This window comes from Pholis gunnellus (genome assembly GCF_910591455.1).
Source record: "Pholis gunnellus genome assembly, chromosome: 19".
In the NCBI taxonomy this organism is placed as follows: Eukaryota; Metazoa; Chordata; class Actinopteri; order Perciformes; family Pholidae; genus Pholis; species Pholis gunnellus.
The window spans coordinates 2881527-2899677 of record NC_136546.1 but is presented as its reverse complement, the minus strand read 5'-3'; the positions used below and the strand labels follow the sequence as shown (position 1 = coordinate 2899677).

Here is an 18151-nt window from a genome sequence, read left to right as displayed (position 1 = left end):
TTAGATGGGTGGTAGTGTTGCCTACAGTTTAGATGGAGTCAAATTTTAGGACAGTACAAATTGAGATATTCTCTCATTGGTATTAATCCCGCCTACTCTCAACGTATACGCGAGATTCTTAACTGATCGTCATAGCAAGGCAAGGAGAAGATCATCTTCAACGCGACACAAACGTGACAAAAACACAACAGGTTCGCTCACTGGATCCTCTCATCGGCAGCCAAGCGTCTGCAGCGTACTTCTCCGTGGTTTTGAGGGCTGACATTTTAAAAAATCTGGGTTGAGTGAATTTAAAAAAGTTGCGGCCTGCTAATCAAATGAGGATTCTAGTGTGATTCCCAATCAGTGGTCTGCAGTGTTTTAACTCCAGCCGAAAACCAAACTAAAAATACCCGGTACTACTCACAACGTTTGCTAATGGAAATCACGAAAGAAATGGTTCCAAGCGAGTGGAGTCGAGTCTTGATGTACCATACAGTGTAAACTACAGGATGACTTTGCTGACATGTTTTCCATATTCACCATCTTTGTTTAGCATGTTAGCGTGCTAACATGTGTTAATTAGTCCTAAAAACAAAGTACAGCTGTTCCTGATGGGATTGTCATTAGTTTTCTCGGTATGAGAACACATTAAAGATTTGACACGATGATGAAGTCGGTGGATTGCCAAAGTGATTCAATTAAGCCTGAGGGGAATGTGAATGTTTGTATCAATTCCACGATAATTGGTCCAGTAGCTGAGATGTTACAATCAAACCCAAATATTTAAACCTCACAGTGGCGCTTGAGGCAAAGGCAAGGGATCACAAAAAGGCAGATTCAAGCCAGATTCATCACATCAGGGAACCATGAACATATGTACATGGTCCAAATGTGACGACATTTCATCCAATAATTGTTGAGACGAAAAAACAACTCTGTCAACCTCATGGTGGAGCCAGAGGACAATCAGGGGATCACTAAAGTCAGTCTGGTTCATCCTCTGGGAACCTGAACATTTCAAAGCAATCCATCCAATAGTTAAGAATTCAGTCTGGTCCAAAGTAATCGATCGACTGATGTTGCCATCCCTAAAACAGAAAGTGTCAGAGCCCCTATACCAGCTAGTTACTGAAAAGAATATGTACTGGTACAGGAAGCATATTTCATAAGAAATCTGATATACACAGTCACATTTTGCATAGCAGCTTGATATGGCAGTGCATGGCACGACAAACTGGTATGACAAGAACGACAACTCCACCCTACTTTGAAGCTTTTTTAACCTTTGGTTCACTTTCAATGCTCAGGGGCCACTCCCATCTCTACTAGCAAGGATGGCTTTTAGACTGTCTTTGTGTCCAGGACAAACAGACCCACAAGTATCAAGGAAGTCATAAACGTTTACAACAAAATAATTAATAAAGCATAGACTTAACCTGCACCACCGTCAGAAATAAAAGTACAAATACAAATGTCATTGATGATGAAAGTTCACCAAAAGTTATTCGCTGTCCCCTCTTATTACAACTTATCAACACATATCCCCTATATTACAAATCCTGTACACCTCACATTTCCGGCGACCACTTTGCTCACCGGGGAGTTGTGTTTCAGAGTTGTGGATGCATTCGTTTCACTGTCTCAGCCCATGGTTTCCATTGATTTCCCTACAGTATCAAAAATCAGTTAGCAGACTCTTGAAACCTGCTCAAAGGGACACTTTGCTGATTTTCAACTAGCTCTGTGTCATCGCACTGTGTGCAGACGAACAACACCAGAACGCAGCCCGGCCTCCCCCCAAAGTCACCAGCCGATGGGCGGGGAGCCGCGGGGCGCTGGCATCATGTAAAGAAGCCAAACACCGTTCAGCTGCACACGCACTGCATTGACTCACAGCTGGTCATAAATCGGCAAAGTGTCGCTTTAAGTTTCGTGACGTGAATTGATGTGATGGATTACAAACTTCAAGCCAGGCGCAAGGATCCGCTCATTTATTTGTATATGGTACATTAGTGGAAACCAGTGGCTGCCAGTAGTGACATCAATAATACATCCCATAATCATTAACTCCACAGTAATGCAGTAGTTTAAATAAGGCTGGCAAAAATATTCAAGGTAACATGTTTAATCACCTTCTTGCCGAGAGTTAGATGAGAAAATTGATACCACTATTATATCTGTTTATTAAATGTGAAGCTAAAGTGAGTACTGTTAGCTTAGCATAAAGATTGGAAAAGGAAGGGGGGGGGGGGTTAACCCTTTCCTAGCTGTAGCTTCATATTTAATAGAAGGTGGTATCGATCTTCTCGTTTAACTCTCAGAAAGAAAGCCGATTAGCATATTTCCTCAAATGTGGACCTAATCAGTCAACATGATTTCCACTAAAGCAAAAAGTTTCTGTCCTTAAACATTTTCTACTGCATTCTACTCAGCTCCATGGCAAATTCAGAATCTAACAAACAACATTTTAAAAATTGGAATCCATACTCTCTTAAAGCTAAAATACTCAGAAGAGAAGATAGAAAGTCTTTAGAGGAAAAGTTCTTCCCAGATGAATTCAGAATCCATGAATGAGAGACTTCTTCCTTGAGGAATGTATACAGATGAGTGAAGCCTGATGTGATGAAGACATGGTGGGGTTGGTGGCTCGAGCTGGCAGAGGACAAGGCCAACTTTCTGTCCATCTATCCATTTGGGACAATGTCAAGATTGGAAAGTGTGTGTGTGTGTGTGTGTGTGTGTGTGTGTGTGTGTGTGTGTGTGTGTGTGTGTGTGTGTGTGTGTCATGTGGTGCTGTGTGTTAGTGTTCAGGACTGGAACTGGTTGGTTAGGTGGTCAGAGCTTTGGGTCTGTCTAGTGTGCTGGGAGGCATGCTTTTATGGTCCCTCCATGGTGATGTCACCCCTGGGTCTGGAAACGTCGATGAGAAAAAAAACGTAAGTGACGCGTTAACGTTTGATTGAACATTTTGTTTTCCAACTACAGGGAACTCACCGGCGTATCCTCCTGTCTTTGTGTCGGTGGTCCCGGCGGGTCCTCCTCCTCCATCAGTCTGTCAAAGAGAAAGACAGAAAAGGTTCAAGGACAATAGGGACATAGTTTGTGAACAGTATGACCGTAAGGTAAATATGGAGCTGCCGGTTACAAAGCTGCCGGTCCATATAGACCAGAAACAAGGGCTAACAGTACGTTTGGGGCGTTTTGGAGCTTGCTTTACGCATGATGTGTGGTTGTACATATTAAACTCTCAAAGTGAGGTCCCTGGCAAAAGCAAAGGACAGTAACAACTGAAGTCGAACAAACCAACAATGTTTCTCAAATTGATTTCCTCAACATCAGAAAGACTCTCAGGAATCTAGATGTCTCACTGAGTGGGAGTATGCTCCACGTCGCTGCGTCAAGATGAAGGGCTACAATTTGCAGCTTTGATTAGGTTTCGGGTGACTCAACAGATACTGATTTGGTGGTTTTGCCCTTTGTCTCTCGTTGTTTGTCCCTCTGCACTCCTGCTATTTACATGAGTTAGACAACGCTCGAGTCAAACCGCATGCTGTGGCATGATATTGCATTACAGCATATTATTTCTAACATTTTAAAGGCAGGGTAGGTAATCTTCTGTAAAATGTTGGATATTCTTTTGTTGAAATTCTCAGTACATCCTGTTAGGAATCAATGAATCAAATGCTTTGACAGAAAAACAGAAATCTGGTATCTGTGGCTGTTGCAAGACTGTAGTTATCCAATCATCACATTCGGCTTGAATGAAATGATTGGACGGGCTACCTGCCTGTTGGTTGTTTGAGTTCATTGTGATCGTTTTGGGGGAGCGGCTTTAGAGGGAGGCCTGATGGGACGGGCCGTCAGTGTTGATGACTTTCTTGCTAGATTTAGCAACTTTTGGCGCTAGTGCTGCTAGCTACTTTTACTGGAATAGAGTTGGCAAAACTGGACTGAGTTTTTCAGGTTGGACAACTTTAATAATCGAATAGTAAAAGTATCATAATCACAATATGAAATATGTTACTGCTGATTCCATACGTCATACCCAAAACGTTTTTCATTCAGGCTGATCATATCCAGGAAATAATGGCCATGATGTAGTCATAATAGCCTGATACAATTCTTTCTAATGTTTCACATAATTAGACATTTTAATTGATGGCCTAATCTATTTCCATTAGTCCCACGGGTTTGCATGGTTTGAATCTAAGAAGGCCAGAAGTGGCTACGGTACCACAGCCTCAGCTGTCCTCCTGATTATCAGCCGCTCTTATTTGGCAGCGACTGAACTGCAACAGATACTACATTGTGATATTGAAGGTTGAAGGTGATGTTGCAAGAATGGAGCAAGCTGTTAAGTGACAGATCGTTATGGACAGAAAGAAGTGGAAACAGAGAGAGAGAGAGAGTTGAGAAACAGTTACCGTCATTCCGAGGTTCACGTCGTAGGCGTTGCCAGAGTTCCTGTGGATAACAAAGAAGAAAATGAGAGGCTATCAAGTGTTACGATGATGTGCCACATCTGTCAGTTAAGAGGACAAAGGTGCATACAGTTCTATTTACATATGTGGATTTGATTTATGGCTCAAGACCCTTAAAATGCTGTCCGTCTGCCACCTGTTTTCTCTCTGGCTTTTTATATTGTATCCTTAATAACATCCTGGTTCACCAGGCCCTCTGGTCTCAGTCCCCTGCTCTAGCTACAACAACTCTTTGTGCCTATAGTTCTGCCGTCAGCCACTCGAAGGACTTGAAAACATCTCCTGCGCATTTCCAAAAAATGCCACACTGAATAAATCATTGGCCTTATTCGTTTATAACGAAGTGTCCAGCACTTATAGGTTGAACTTGTGAGATCTCAAGTCAGACTACCGTCACCTTAAAGTCTTCATTGCATTACTCTGAAGATGATGCCCATCTCTGGGGATGAAAGCCAACCCAGCGTGCCTACCATCCCTACTGGAGCCATTGGCCTCCTTCTCTGTAAAGAACCAAAGGCGTCAACAAAGTCTGGGATTACATCGTCAAAGCAAAACTCTCAGGAAAAAAAGATATGTACCGAAGAATTCCTTGATGCAACATGTGTCTTAACTCAATCAACACACGTTGACAGCGCTGTGTTCCCCTCCTTGAATTAAACAAACAATTTATGTGATGGACAGGTTATTTATGAAACCTGTCCATCACTGCCGTCTGAGTTTCATTCCTCTGAGTGACAAACCAGCAATGGAATGCACAGAAACAGGCTGCAGAAGATAAGACACTGGTATGTTCGGCGGGACAACAGCAGTAATGGGCATGCAAACACACACCCACACCCACACCCACACCCACACACACACACACACACACACACACACACACACACACACACACACACACACACACACACACACACACACACACACAAAGATCTTATTGGGAAGTGCAGCGCCGTTGAAGGTTAATGATCCAAGCCCAGCCCATTTGGCCTCAACGCCCTCAAATTAAAATGACATCTGACAGCAACTTCTCTCCTCTTCAAACAGGCAACGCCCTTCATCAAAACTATTCAACATCGAGTCCAACGAGTCTTCGGCTCCGTGCTGCTGGAAAAGTGATGAATAGTTATTAAAGGCTTTTTATGTCCGGGGGAGGAAAGAAATGAATCAGCCGGTGCATTGTGAGGCAAACAGGAGAAGACTTGTTTTATTCTGGGCGGCAGCGTCGGTCACCATTACTCACACATGGGTGACACTGCTCTTAACTCCTTTCACTCCCTTTGAGTGACAGCACAGAGAAGAGCAATCGATCAAACAGGGCTTATGTTCTACAGTATGCTCGAGGAGGACTCAAATTAATTATCACTTTTCCTGAATAAACATGTTTCACCTCACCTTTGACAGCGTGCGCAGAGGGTGAGTAGAGTGGCGCTGAGGATGAGGAAGACGATGAGGGAGATGACGCCCACCTCTGGGGATGAAAGCCAACCCAGTGCGCCTACCATCCCTACTGGAGCCATTGTCCTGGAGTTCTGAAAAAGAAGGGAAAAACGCAGCAAAAGGTGTCAACAAAGTACAGGATTACATCGTCAAAGCAAAACTCATGAGCAACCAAAGTGTCTATCGAATATGTGGAATTAACATGTATTTCTTCAATAAGGCACAATCTGGTGATGTCCAGTGAACATGCAGCATCTCACATTTTTTCAGAAAACCATGTTCTTTCAAAAAGACAATATAGCAACAAAAGAAACCACGGGGTTCATTACTTACATTGTATGCTGCTTGACTCAGTGGTAGCTCTGTCACTTACTGCTGTCAGTCATTCAGCTGCCGTTGCTCAATGTGGCTCGCAGCAGGTGACTCAGGGAGGGACTCGTCTCATTGGTGTGCTGTCTGTTGAGAAGGAGGTGCGCCGACAACAAGCCCATAAACGGGCCATTGTGTGTTTTTTTTGTCACTAGCAAACAAACCAGCGACAGTAGTCCATGTCTGAGATCAACTTCCTTTATCAGCGTTCTCCTCAGATCAATGGGAGGGTGGTTCACTGGGGAGTGAATCAGCGGTTAAACCTTTCAAGAATTTCAGATGTTAACTGATAACTGTACCAGACAAGAAGCTCGTTCACATTATTCTTACCGTTTGAATTCACGTTATCACATGTTTCAATGACAAACTTTCTCTCTCTCAATATCTTGCTCGATGTTACTTTTCTATTTTAGTTTCCATTAGAAACTGGTATTAGTGTCACTTCTTGTTCAACTTGTATTTATATTCCTGTAATTAATCTTTGTTTACTTTTTCTATGTTTTAAAAAAAAGGTTTCTATTTATTTATTTACCTTACTCTTATTGCTATTGTATTCTATTATGCACTGGTGTCCTTATTATTTATTTTAGGCTATAGCTCACAGATTTAATATAGTTGATTAAATCCGCCAGCAGAACTTGTCATATCGGCTATGGACAAAATAATAAAATAAAAACCTTAATAAAAAACATAATAGACGTCTCTTTAGAGAACCTGATGACACTACAAGTCATCATATTCATAGGTTTATATGCTCTAGCTTGGGTTGTAGCTTTGACTCCATCTTCTGTTCAGTTTACAGTATCGGGTGAGTGTGCAGAGTGTCTTTGAATGTACAGAATGTACTACTATGATATAATCACAAGTTAATGAACTAATACCCGTCATCTAAACTATATAATCACATTCTGTCCTCAGTCTGACCAGTGCAGCGCTCTTCGGGGATTCCTGGTTTGACCACAGGTGGTACCAGGTCTGGTTTCACCTCCCTGTTCATGGAGCGTCTGCTTGGAGAAGAAGACCAAGCTGGAGTTCTCTATCATCCCACTGCCAGCCAGCCAGCCAGCCAGCCTTCTCTTTAGACAGCACACTTTATGTTGGGGAATGAACCGAGGTATTCAGAGAGAGGCAGCTGTGGTGGGCTTGTGTGTCTGTCAAGCAACTGTAAGGTAAATGAGAGAGAGACGAGTGTGTGTGTGATATAGAGAATTTAAATGTACCTCATGCTATTAATGATAATAAAATAAATCTTTATTTTTTTTTTTGAGTGTGTGTAACAATCAGTTAAGATCAAATAAAATAAGGTAGAACTTTATTAATCCCGGGGGATATTCAAGAAGATTACAACAGAAGAATAGCAACAAAAACACCTAAATACACCATGAAGCTTTGCTTCTTTCAACATTTATTTAATGGTATTCATAATGATTTGGTGTCCTCTGGTGGCTCAAAGGTAAACTGCATTATCCAAAGTTGTAAGTGGATTAACGGCATAGATGTGCTGTTGACACATTCTGCTAATATATACATAGTTTGAAATGATATGAATTACATTTCATCACAGGCCCCCCCAGACTTAAGAAACTCTGAGGTGACCCACCGGTTTGTGGATCCTGACCTGCACCAGGTCCTACAGTACAGCTCTGGGGCGATGCTTTCCATCTTGAATCCCACAGAGGAAGGTGTTCGAATGGTCTCCTCCTCCGGTGGTCTTGTCACTGAGCAACAACTTTAGCCTAGCTTCCATCCTCTGCTCCTCTGGTACAGCTGTGTGTGTTACATACATACTTGTTGTGTCAGGACTGCTACTAGTTCATTCAAATGCAAATGTCCCATTTCATTCCAATGAAGAGCAAAGCTCCACCATCCTCATCCACCCCGAAGTGGTTCTGGATCAGCGCTCCTATTAGCGAGGATCTGCAGAGACGATGACTTGATCAGGTGCTGACATCGATGCCCTCTGTGTCGGACCGGGATTAGTGGAGAAGAAAGACTTCTTCACCTCCTTCGTTGACAAGCTGAATTGAGGTCATTTGGCTACACCGTCTGCAGTACCTCTCATTTAAAGCTCTGTCTGCACACGTCTCAATCACTGGTTTGTGTTCCTGTTATTTCCCACATCCGCTTCATCAAGCTGTGGGCCAAACTAAGTTCAACACACACTCAGACGGTTCAGCTCGCTAGTCGCTCAAGAGACTCTGAATAGGAGGAGGATGATGGAGGACTCAGTGTCTCCTGTTGCCATGGATGGATGGGAGTTTGTCCTGTTGGTAATAGGCAGCCACGGCCCAATCTCTGTTTTATAATAATAAATAATGAAATAACCAATGCACAGGTTTACTGAGCTGTATAGAACTGTAGTCTACGTAGAGTCATTTCATAGAACGCAGAGACAACATCGATCTCACTGTATTCAAGTCAAAATTGAGAGCTTCAGTCATCAAGGAGCTGAGGACGGATTTCTCTCCTGTCTCACAGGATCTTTGACATCCTGCTTTGTAACACTGACCTGATGATTTGTGTTATTATCTAATATGTTTTACCACATATTTATATTCCCCGATTTGACACGTTTTATCAGCAAAAGATTGAAGTTGTAGTAATGTGAAAATAAACTGTATTCAACACATTTAAAAACCAGAGCCGTTGTTAACATCAGGTCACATTGTGCTCTGGGAGTCTTCATCTTGGTTTTTCTCATCCTCACGTTTCTCTTCAGGACGTAACATCTACTCCAACATGCTGGGCTTCTTGGGCGGCGTGTCGTGGGCTGTACTGGTAGCCAGAATTGACCAGGTGTACCCGGACGCCACGGCCTCCACCCTGGTGACCGAGTTCTTCAAGGTCTACAACATGTGGTGAGTTCTCCCGTTGGGTTTACTGAAGGTCACTGAGACCCGCTGTAGTCGGGTCACCTTACTGGACCATGGGTCTAGTTGATGCCTCGTTCCCATGAACAGGCGGCCCATTTGAGTTTGTTGACCAGTTGACTCACTAACCATTTCTCACAGTCTGTGTTGGATTGGTGGTTGTAAAATATGAGGTGAGCTTTGGGGAGAAACACCTTTTGATGTGCAGTTAGTTTCATATTTACTGGAACAACATAAAATGCCTGTTAGAAGATGTAGCAGCATGTAGCAGCACACTTTGTAAACGTTGCAGATGAAATTCTTGTGTTTTGTGTCAGGGAGTGGCCGGTCCCCACTGGGTTGAAGCCGCGAGAGTTCTGCGACTTCAGCCATCCTGTTTGGGACCCCGGGGTCAGGCCTTGGCGGGACTCTGATCAGGATTTGATGCTTTGATCAGAGAATCGGTCAGTAATCTGTTAACACGCTGCTCTGCTGCATTTCCAGGTTAATCCAAGTGACCGCTGCCACCTGATGCCCATCATCCCCACAGCGTACCGCAGCAGAACACCACCTTCAACGTGTCTCTCTCCACCGTCACCATCATAATGTAGTCGCCCAGCTGATGCCCAGCAGATCCTCACAGAGCACTTTCCTGTTGGCTCTGATACAAGAACCCTGTTGGTCAGGATCAGACATTCAATCTCTGCTCCGTCATTTCGGATCAAGTTGCCACGATTTAACCACGTTGAACTCATTACTTGAAGAATATTAGAAGGATTCAATTCTGTGCTCAAAGATGGGATTTTTGTTTTGACTCAGACGTCCTCATTCACAGGCTTTGCTGTCACAGAAGAGATGCAGAAGAAGAAAGCTGATTGGACCAAACTGTTTGCTTTCCTCTGAAGAAGTGAATCTGATGTTTATGTTGTTTATTTTCATCATTTCTGCTGTACTGTACTTTGTATCCCGCTCTAAACCAAACTATGTAGTTCACATTGGCATTACTTACATCACACTTCACACTTTGTGCTTTAAAGTGCATGAATTAGTATTTAAGTTTGAAATGTTATGTTATTTTCAGTCAGCCTCTTTGTTTATTACATAATGTGATAGAAATACATTTGTTGTTGTAAACTGACTGTTTAGTACTGAACATGAACTGTTGGAGGTCTTTAATGAACGTGTTATTGTTGCTGTTATTATTATGTTTTTATTGTGCCACAGATTTCTATTTGTACTTGAACCCACCAATAGAAACTCCCGGTTCATTCAGCAGCCTAAGCCCCGCCCACTACATACAAACTCAACTCGTAGTTTTTCGTTTTGAAAGCGTAGGTCTTTGATTTGCAGACAAAGATTCTAGTTTCATGAGCAAAACTAACAAATAATAAATTCTCAGTTTATATATCTTCACTTACAAACTTAATTTTTGATTGCAGTGCGAGAAATTTTCTCTAAAAACATTTGAGGTAATAAAGACACAAATATACCTTCATACTAAAAACCTTGAGCCATTGACGCCAAATCACATTCTCTTGATGAAAGGAAACCCAGTTTTGCCACCTGGACTTTTTGAAAACAAGGGATCTGTAAATAAAAATGAGATGGAGTCAGACTCAGTATTTGGCTGATCTGTTTTGGAAAAAATGGACACAAGAATACAAACCATTGCTGCAAGAAAGGCAAAGATGGAACGAGGAAAAAACGGTAGAACATCTTTAACATCTTGTTGCACACATCGAAGGATCGAAGTTTCCTCAAGAGAAAGAGTCGACTCATCCCCTTCTTGTACACAGCGTTGATGTTGGCCTTCCAGTTCAGTCTGTTGTCGATGGAGAAACTGAGGAACTTGTACTCCTCCACCGTGTCCACATCCTCTCCCAGAACTCTCAGCGGTTGTGGAGCAGTCATCTTCATCTCTCTGGTCTGGGGCCACGTTCAGAAGCAGGTGATTTCTACTGGCCCACTCCACAAAGTCATCCACTACTGCACTGCCTGTACTCCTCCCGTCCGTCCCTTATACACCCGACCACTGCAGAGTGTTCAGAGAACTTCTGCAGATGGCATGACCCTGAGTTGTACTGGAAGTCAGTGGTGTAAGGTGAACAGGGAGGGAGACAGAACAGTTTCCCTGTGGGGCTCCAGTATCACTGATCACCGTTTCACACAGCACACTCGGTCCAGTCGGACACACTGTGGTCTGCCTGTGAGGTAGTCAGTGATCCAGGAGACGGTGAACGCGTTAACCTCCACCACCCGCAGCTTCTCACTCAGCAGCAGTGGTTGGATGGTGTTGAATGCACTGGAGAAATCAAAGAAAGTGATTCTCACAGAGCCACCGGTTCCATCCAGGTGTGACTGAGCTCGTTGCAGCAGGTAGATGATGGCGTCGTCCACTCCCACATGAGGCTGGTATGCATTTTGTCAAAATGTTTAAAAGTTGATCATTAAATGTGAGAGAAACGTATAATACGACAATTTAAACGTTTCATATTAGTTTAATTTGATAACTCTTTTGTCAGCCAGCTGTTTTTAAGCAGTAAAAGAAAACTGAACAGAATTAGTCTTTTGGTGGCTTCATGTTTGTCTATAACTCTTCCTCTGAGGAGACAAGAAATAATTAACAGCTCAAGAAATGAAATGTTTTCAAACGTGGAGCAGGTTTTCACCGAGGCTCTGTTTGTAAATGAGGAAACAAAGTTCACATTCACAGCGCTGCTCCTCTTGCTGGAATGAACCACAGCTTGATAACTCCTCCTTCTTCCTGCTGCTCTCAAACACAGCTGGCTCCACTCTGTCCACATATCTCCTTGTTCCCTCCCCTTCAGTTCTACAGTTTTAAAGATGGGTGTAACCAACATGGTGGTGAAGCGATAGAGCTGACAGGCTCCATTCACTGAACAAACACTTGTTGTTCAGATCAGAAGTCAAAGCAGAGTCGCTTCTAGTCAAGTGAAACTCAGACAGTCGTTACTGAGAGGTGAAATGGCGCAGAAAGGAGTTCAGCTGGATCGGGAAACCTTCTCTTGTTCCATCTGTCTGGATCTACTGAAGGATCCGGTGACTACTCCCTGTGGACACAGCTACTGCATGAACTGTATTAAAAGCTTCTGGGATGAAGAGGATGTGAAGAAACTCCACAGCTGCCCTCAGTGTAGGCAGACCTTCACACCGAGGCCTGTCCTGCTGAAAAACACCATGTTAGCAGTTTTAGTGGAGGAGCTGAAGAAGACTGGACTCCAAGCTGCTCCTGCTGATCACTGCTATGCTGGACCTGAAGATGTGTCCTGTGATGTCTGCACTGGGAGGAAACGGAAAGCCTTCAAGTCCTGTCTCGTCTGTCTGGCCTCTTATTGTGAGAAACACCTCCAGCCTCATTATGACGCGACTCCATTAACAAAACACAAGCTGGTGGACCCCTCCAAGAAGCTCCAGGAGAACATCTGCTCTCGTCACGATGAGGTGATGAAGATTTTCTGCCGTACTGATCAGCAGTGTATCTGTTACCTCTGCTTAATGGATGAACACAAAGGCCACGACACAGTCTCAGCTGCAGCAGAAATCACTGAGAGGCAGAGAGATCTGGAGGTGAGTCGACTGAACATCCAGCAGAGAATCCAGGACAGAGAGAAAGACGTGAAGCTGCTTCAACAGGAGGTGGAGGCCGTCAATCGCTCTGCCGACGAAGCGGTGAAGGACAGCGAGAAGATCTTCACTGAGCTGATCCGTCTCATGGAGAAAAGAAGCTCCGATGTGAAGCAGCAGGTCAGATCCCAGCAGAAAAGTGAAGTGAGTCGAGTCAAAGAGCTTCAGGAGGAGCTGGAGCAGGAGATCTCTGAGCTGAAGAGGAAAGAAGCTGAGCTGAAGCTGCTCTCACACACAGAGGATCACAACCAGTTTCTACACAACTACCCCTCACTGTCACCACTCAGAGAATCTACAGACTCGTCCGGCATCGATATCCGTCCTCTGAGCTACTTTGAGGACGTGACGGCGGCTGTGTCAGAAGTCAGAGATAAACTACAGGACGTTCTGAGAGAGAAGTGGACAAACGTCTCACTGGCAGTGACTGAAGTGGACGTTTTATTGTCACATTCACAAGCAGAGCCCAAGACCAGAGCTGAGTTCTTAAGATATTCACGTGAAATCACAATAGATCCAAACACAGCACACACAGATCTGTTATTATCTGAGGGGAACAGAAAAGCAACAGTTATGGGTGAACAACAGTCTTATTCTAGTCACTCAGACAGATTCACTTCACGTTGTCAGGTCCTGAGTAGAGAAGGTCTGACTGGACGCTGTTACTGGGAGGTGGAGTGGAGAGGAGAAGAAGTTTTTGAAGCAGTCGCATACAAGAATATCAGCAGAACAGGGAGCTTTAATGAAAGTGTGTTTGGATTGAATGACAAATCTTGGGCGTTATGTTGTAAAAAAAAACGTTTTACATTTCGGTACAACAAGACCCATACTCCCGTCTCAGGTCCTCGGTCCTCCAGAGTAGGAGTGTACCTGGATCACAGAGCAGGTATTCTGTCTTTCTACAGCGTCTCTGAAACCATGACTCTCCTCCACAGAGTCCAGACCACATTCACTCAGCCTCTCTATGCTGGACTTTTGATTTTTCGTGTTGCATCCACTGCTGAGTTCTGTAAACTAAAATAGTCAGAAGTGATTCAAGGAACAGCAAATTCATTTTTGTGTTTTACTCCTTAAACTCATTTTGTCTTTTTCTCTTCATGAAAATGTAAACTGCTCTGAGGTTTAAATGTTTGATAAATATTAGTATTGATGTATTTGTTAGTTGTTGTTTCTCTTCCACTGCATGGCTCTTAAAGAGAGAAATCACCAGAGCTTCTTTTATCAAAGATATTTAGTTCTCAGTACTCTTTGTAAAGATTTCTCTAAGTGAAATTATGTTTATTTTCTAGAACAGATTAAATGTTCTTGTTGTTTTCTTAATCGTTATAGAAAAGAGGTACTATGATGTATTATATAACTAATTATTATAATCATAATCAATAAGGAAATCATTCATTATTCTACAAACTGAAGGTTTACATCAGGGGAGTCAAACTCATTCTGGGTCACATCAGCATCATGTTTCCCTCAAAGGGATGTAAGACTGTATAAATGTAACTCCCAACATATTGCTAAATAACTGTCTCTGCATTTGATTATTGTTTATTCAAGTGTAAAAATATTGTACATGCAGTTAAATAAATGTTAAAGCACATTTCTGTTATTATAACAAATCATTTTAATTTAGGGTTAATAAACCCACATTACTCTATCAAAGATCAAACTTTAAAAGAAAATAACAAAGACAAATATCAAACACAAGTTATTACATTAACTTTGTTCAAAGCTATTGTTGTCACCTCTCTGCATCACTAGTCCCAGTGAGCACTAACCCGGATTTCAACGTTGATATTTGGTTTAAATCGCGTTGAAATCGGGTCTGAACGTCTTAGACCTATTTTCACCGTCACAAAACACCAATTTCTTTTAAAATATTGATGGTTTGTTCAGTCGTAGGTTGAAAGAGACGCGATTTTGGTTACTTTAAACCTATTTCTCCAAAATGATATTACGCTGGCCGTTGATATGTGGTCTACAGGAAGACGTGATTTCAACACATTCAATGTTTCATATAAAACGTCATAAATATGGAACTATAGACTCTGTGCTGTCAACAAGAAGCTCCCAGGACGTCGTAATGAGAGAAGAGCACATTCTGTCTTGTATGTTCATGCAAAATACGTGCTGTAACACGCATGCGCACGGACTCTGTTTATTTTTGTTGGAGACAATAAGTCTGGAGACACGCCACGATTTGAGCAGCTCTTACTGAGTTGATGAGTGAAGTGAACGAGCTGACGGAATAAACGATGCTTCACGCCAACGACATACTCTGTAAGTACTTTAACTACTGTATTCCAATATTGTAAACCTAAATATCATTACAATACCAACAATAAGTTATGCTGACCATGCGGGCGAGACGGCTAGCTAGCGTTAGCATGTTAGCGAGTAGCGTTAGCGTTAGCAACATGTGTTAGTAAACGTTGAAGACTCTTTGTGGACTGTCGCTGTAGCCCAGCGTTATACAATTATTATTTAGGACATTTTACATGTAAAATACACGGTGGACAGCGAGTGGGGCTGTACACAGTTTAGATGAGGAGGACGTGAGTAAAACAAAGCAATGTCACAACTGGTCTGAAAGTCAATATGTTTTTCTAATACTTGTTTTATTTACAGATGTCCAAGTTGAAAATACGGCAGACCTTCTGAAACCGGCTCCTGTGCGGCTTTGACAACGACATTTAAATCAGGAAAAGGAGACGATGGTTGTATATATATAAAGAACGTTATTTATATTGTGCATTATATTGTGTGTATTTATAGGGGGCTCTCGGGTGCAAGAAGTTAATAAATACAAATGAACGGTTGCCTGTCTCACTTGGTCTTTTGTCCTGTCAATAAACTGATGTGTTACTATGTTTAAGTATTTAGTTGCTACATATTGATCTGAGAGCATTTCGAGGTGAAATCATGTTAAAACTGGTTCAAAAGTGAAAGTTTATTCGCCGACTATTTATAGTCGTTGTTTAAACGTTCAGGTTTAGACCAGATTTCAACGGGATTTGCAATACTGGCTTTCAACTGATAAATGTGGATGTGGTTTCTTAGTAAGCATCTAAAATGAGGATATACTATTAGCACAATGTAGAGGACGATAAATTGTAGTATTGCAAATCCCGTTGAAATCTGGTCTAAGCATGAACGTTCAATCACCATCTATGAATAGTTGGCGAAAAAACTTTCACTTTTGAACCAATTCTGAACGTCTTTTCAACGGTGGGCGTAGACGTCTTTTAAAACGGAAAAATGCTCACTGGGTAGAGGTAAACAAACGAAGCTCACTTACCAAATGCTGTCTATCCTCCTTTCTTTGTTGACAAAGAGTTTAATCCCAGTACATCAGCTCCAGTAAGAAGTCCTTCTCGATTCATCAGTCTTCCACCACCAGTGGTCGTCTTCGGCCGTGGACCGACGAAGGGCGGGCCGCGGTTGTGGAGCTGTTTTCCTGCGAACATGGTCGTTGAGTTGTAGATCCACTCGAGTCTCTCCAAAAGTACCGACGCTCAGTTAAAATGAAACACATTCACAGCCATAACATGTGCAACGCTTCTCCGACGCTGCATACAAATCCTTTTCCTGGCTGGTCAGGGCTGCTAGCTGTGGGGTCGTTTCTTACTGACCAGTTTGTTCAGAAATGTCCTTCTTGAGAAAAGCGTTCCCAGTAACTCCGCCACTAAATCCGTTTCTCCTCCTTCCGCCATTTCATATTAAAAAAACAAAGCTAGGTAAAATGTCTTTCAAATATTTCCACTTGAACTCTGTCTGCTACAACCAAAGCTCTGCTAGCAAGCATATGTTTCACGGGCACATAGTCACGTGCCCGCCCACTGACCAATCACAGCACACTCTGCACCCTTGCGGCAGAGAGGCATCTGGACTCTGAGCTGCAGTAATGCTGACGTAACTAGGCCTGCAAACCGCTCTGGTGCGTCCATGAATCTCAAACTAAAGATCTGATTGGTTGAAGACAATGTCAATCAACAATATCGTCCCCATTCAACTTAAACCGCACATGGAAGCACAGGGTGAGTCTGACAGATATAAAGCAGTAGTGTGTTCACGTGAACGGAGCAGCTTAAAAGCATTTAACGGTGAAAGTCATGGCGCGCGGAGGCGCTTCAGAAGCTCTGGCGTCATTTTAAAAAGTCACGTTTGTCTTGCCTGTAACTTAGAATGACGGGATGAGGGTGGTGGACGAAAGCGTTACTGTCTATAGGCGTTGTTTATAGAGAAAGACGACAACGACAGTACATCGAGCATGTCCACACACATGAAGAGACACCAACCCGGTCTGTCAGTGATGGGGGCCAAGGCGCACCACAACCACCGAGGCATTTCAGAAAGAGTTTGTGGCAGAATCAGACCGGGCTAAAGCTATGACAACATATATTGGGGTCTTTATTGCCGCAGACATGAGGCCATTCTCCGTTGTGGAAAACAAAGGATTTCAAAATCTGGTTAAAGTCACACACACACACACACACACACACACACACACACACACACACACACACACACACACACACACACACACACACACACACACACACTCAAATCAGTTGAGAACAAATGAACGCAAGACTAGAAAGTACATTGGAACTTCTGCAGGTGTGAATGCCTTCACTTGAAGGAATACCTCACCTCCATAATGATTATTTTTGCAACCAGAGGACCTGGCCATTTGAGAGAATGCAAGTTTAAGGCACTTACACATTCGCTTCCCTTTTCAGAACCGGAGGTTGCCGTCTGATTACTTTTTAAAACACTTCTGCTTAAACAGTCTTGCGCGTGTACAGGCACGCTACACATTACTATGCATACGTGCTTTAAATAGTAAGGTTTTAGCCAAAATGTATGTGTTTGGGAAGTAGTGAGCATAAATAAGACTTTGATTACCTGCCCAAGTTGTGTGTGTGTGTGTGTGTGTGTGTGTGTGTGTGTGATATATGTTGTTTCACTTTCTTCCTCCGGTATGGCCGGTGGTGCTTGTGCAGGACTGACAGCTGCAGAGTCTGAGCTGTGATGCTGAAGCTGCTGGAGTCGGCAGAAACGTAACAACGTAGAAGACAAAATCCCTCACAGCTGGCCTGTACCTCTTGCTGTCCATCATTTGTTACAAACACAAAATAGAATAAAGAAGAGGAAAAATGGGCTTCGTTTGCAGCTCAGATTCATGCGCACACAATCCGGGGGGGGAGGGGGGCATAGTGCAACACATTAGTGTGTGGAAAACAACACATTACAGGCAAGCCTTGGGTAATTCTGGATTTTTTTTTTTTATAAGCTCTGTATGGTTGGTTTTGAAGGCTTTTGTTGAAATGGACTGCCACTGTCAGTGATGTGTTTAAACAGCTGAGTGAAGCTATTTTTGAATGGGAGACC

At 42.9% G+C, this 18151-nt stretch overlaps 2 protein-coding genes across 2 annotated transcripts; one reads left to right on the top strand and one right to left on the bottom strand.

Annotated features, from left to right (window-relative positions):
• Positions 1-1366: 1366 nt before the first annotated feature.
• Positions 1367-6368, bottom strand: LOC306711393 (uncharacterized protein). The gene is made up of 5 exons (XM_079180331.1): positions 6237-6368; positions 5859-5995; positions 4407-4446; positions 2977-3034; positions 1367-2892 (listed from the first exon to the last, which is right to left on the bottom strand). The coding sequence occupies exons 2-5, from the start codon at positions 5981-5983 to the stop codon at positions 2810-2812; spliced, it is 306 nt and encodes a 101-aa protein (XP_079036457.1). The 5' UTR covers positions 5984-5995; positions 6237-6368; the 3' UTR covers positions 1367-2809.
• Positions 6369-12106: 5738 nt separating this feature from the next.
• LOC306711526 (E3 ubiquitin/ISG15 ligase TRIM25-like) lies at positions 12107-13783 on the top strand (the record flags this gene model as incomplete). Its single annotated transcript, XM_079180499.1, has 2 exons — positions 12107-13435; positions 13570-13783. The coding sequence occupies 2 exons, from the start codon at positions 12107-12109 to the stop codon at positions 13675-13677; spliced, it is 1437 nt and encodes a 478-aa protein (XP_079036625.1). The 3' UTR covers positions 13678-13783.
• Positions 13784-18151: the final 4368 nt, after the last annotated feature.

Bases quoted from the DNA above. Each gene is read 5' to 3' on its own strand.
- LOC306711393 (XM_079180331.1), bottom strand. From the start codon at position 5,983: ATGGCTCCAGTAGGGATGGTAGGCGCACTGGGTTGGCTTTCATCCCCA. The intron at 3,035-4,406 runs GTAACTGTTTCT...TCTCTTTGACAG, and splicing joins ACGTGAACCTCGGAATGACG to ACTGATGGAGGAGGAGGACC. The intron at 2,893-2,976 runs GTGAGTTCCCTG...CGACGTTTCCAG, and splicing joins AAAGACAGGAGGATACGCCG to ACCCAGGGGTGACATCACCA.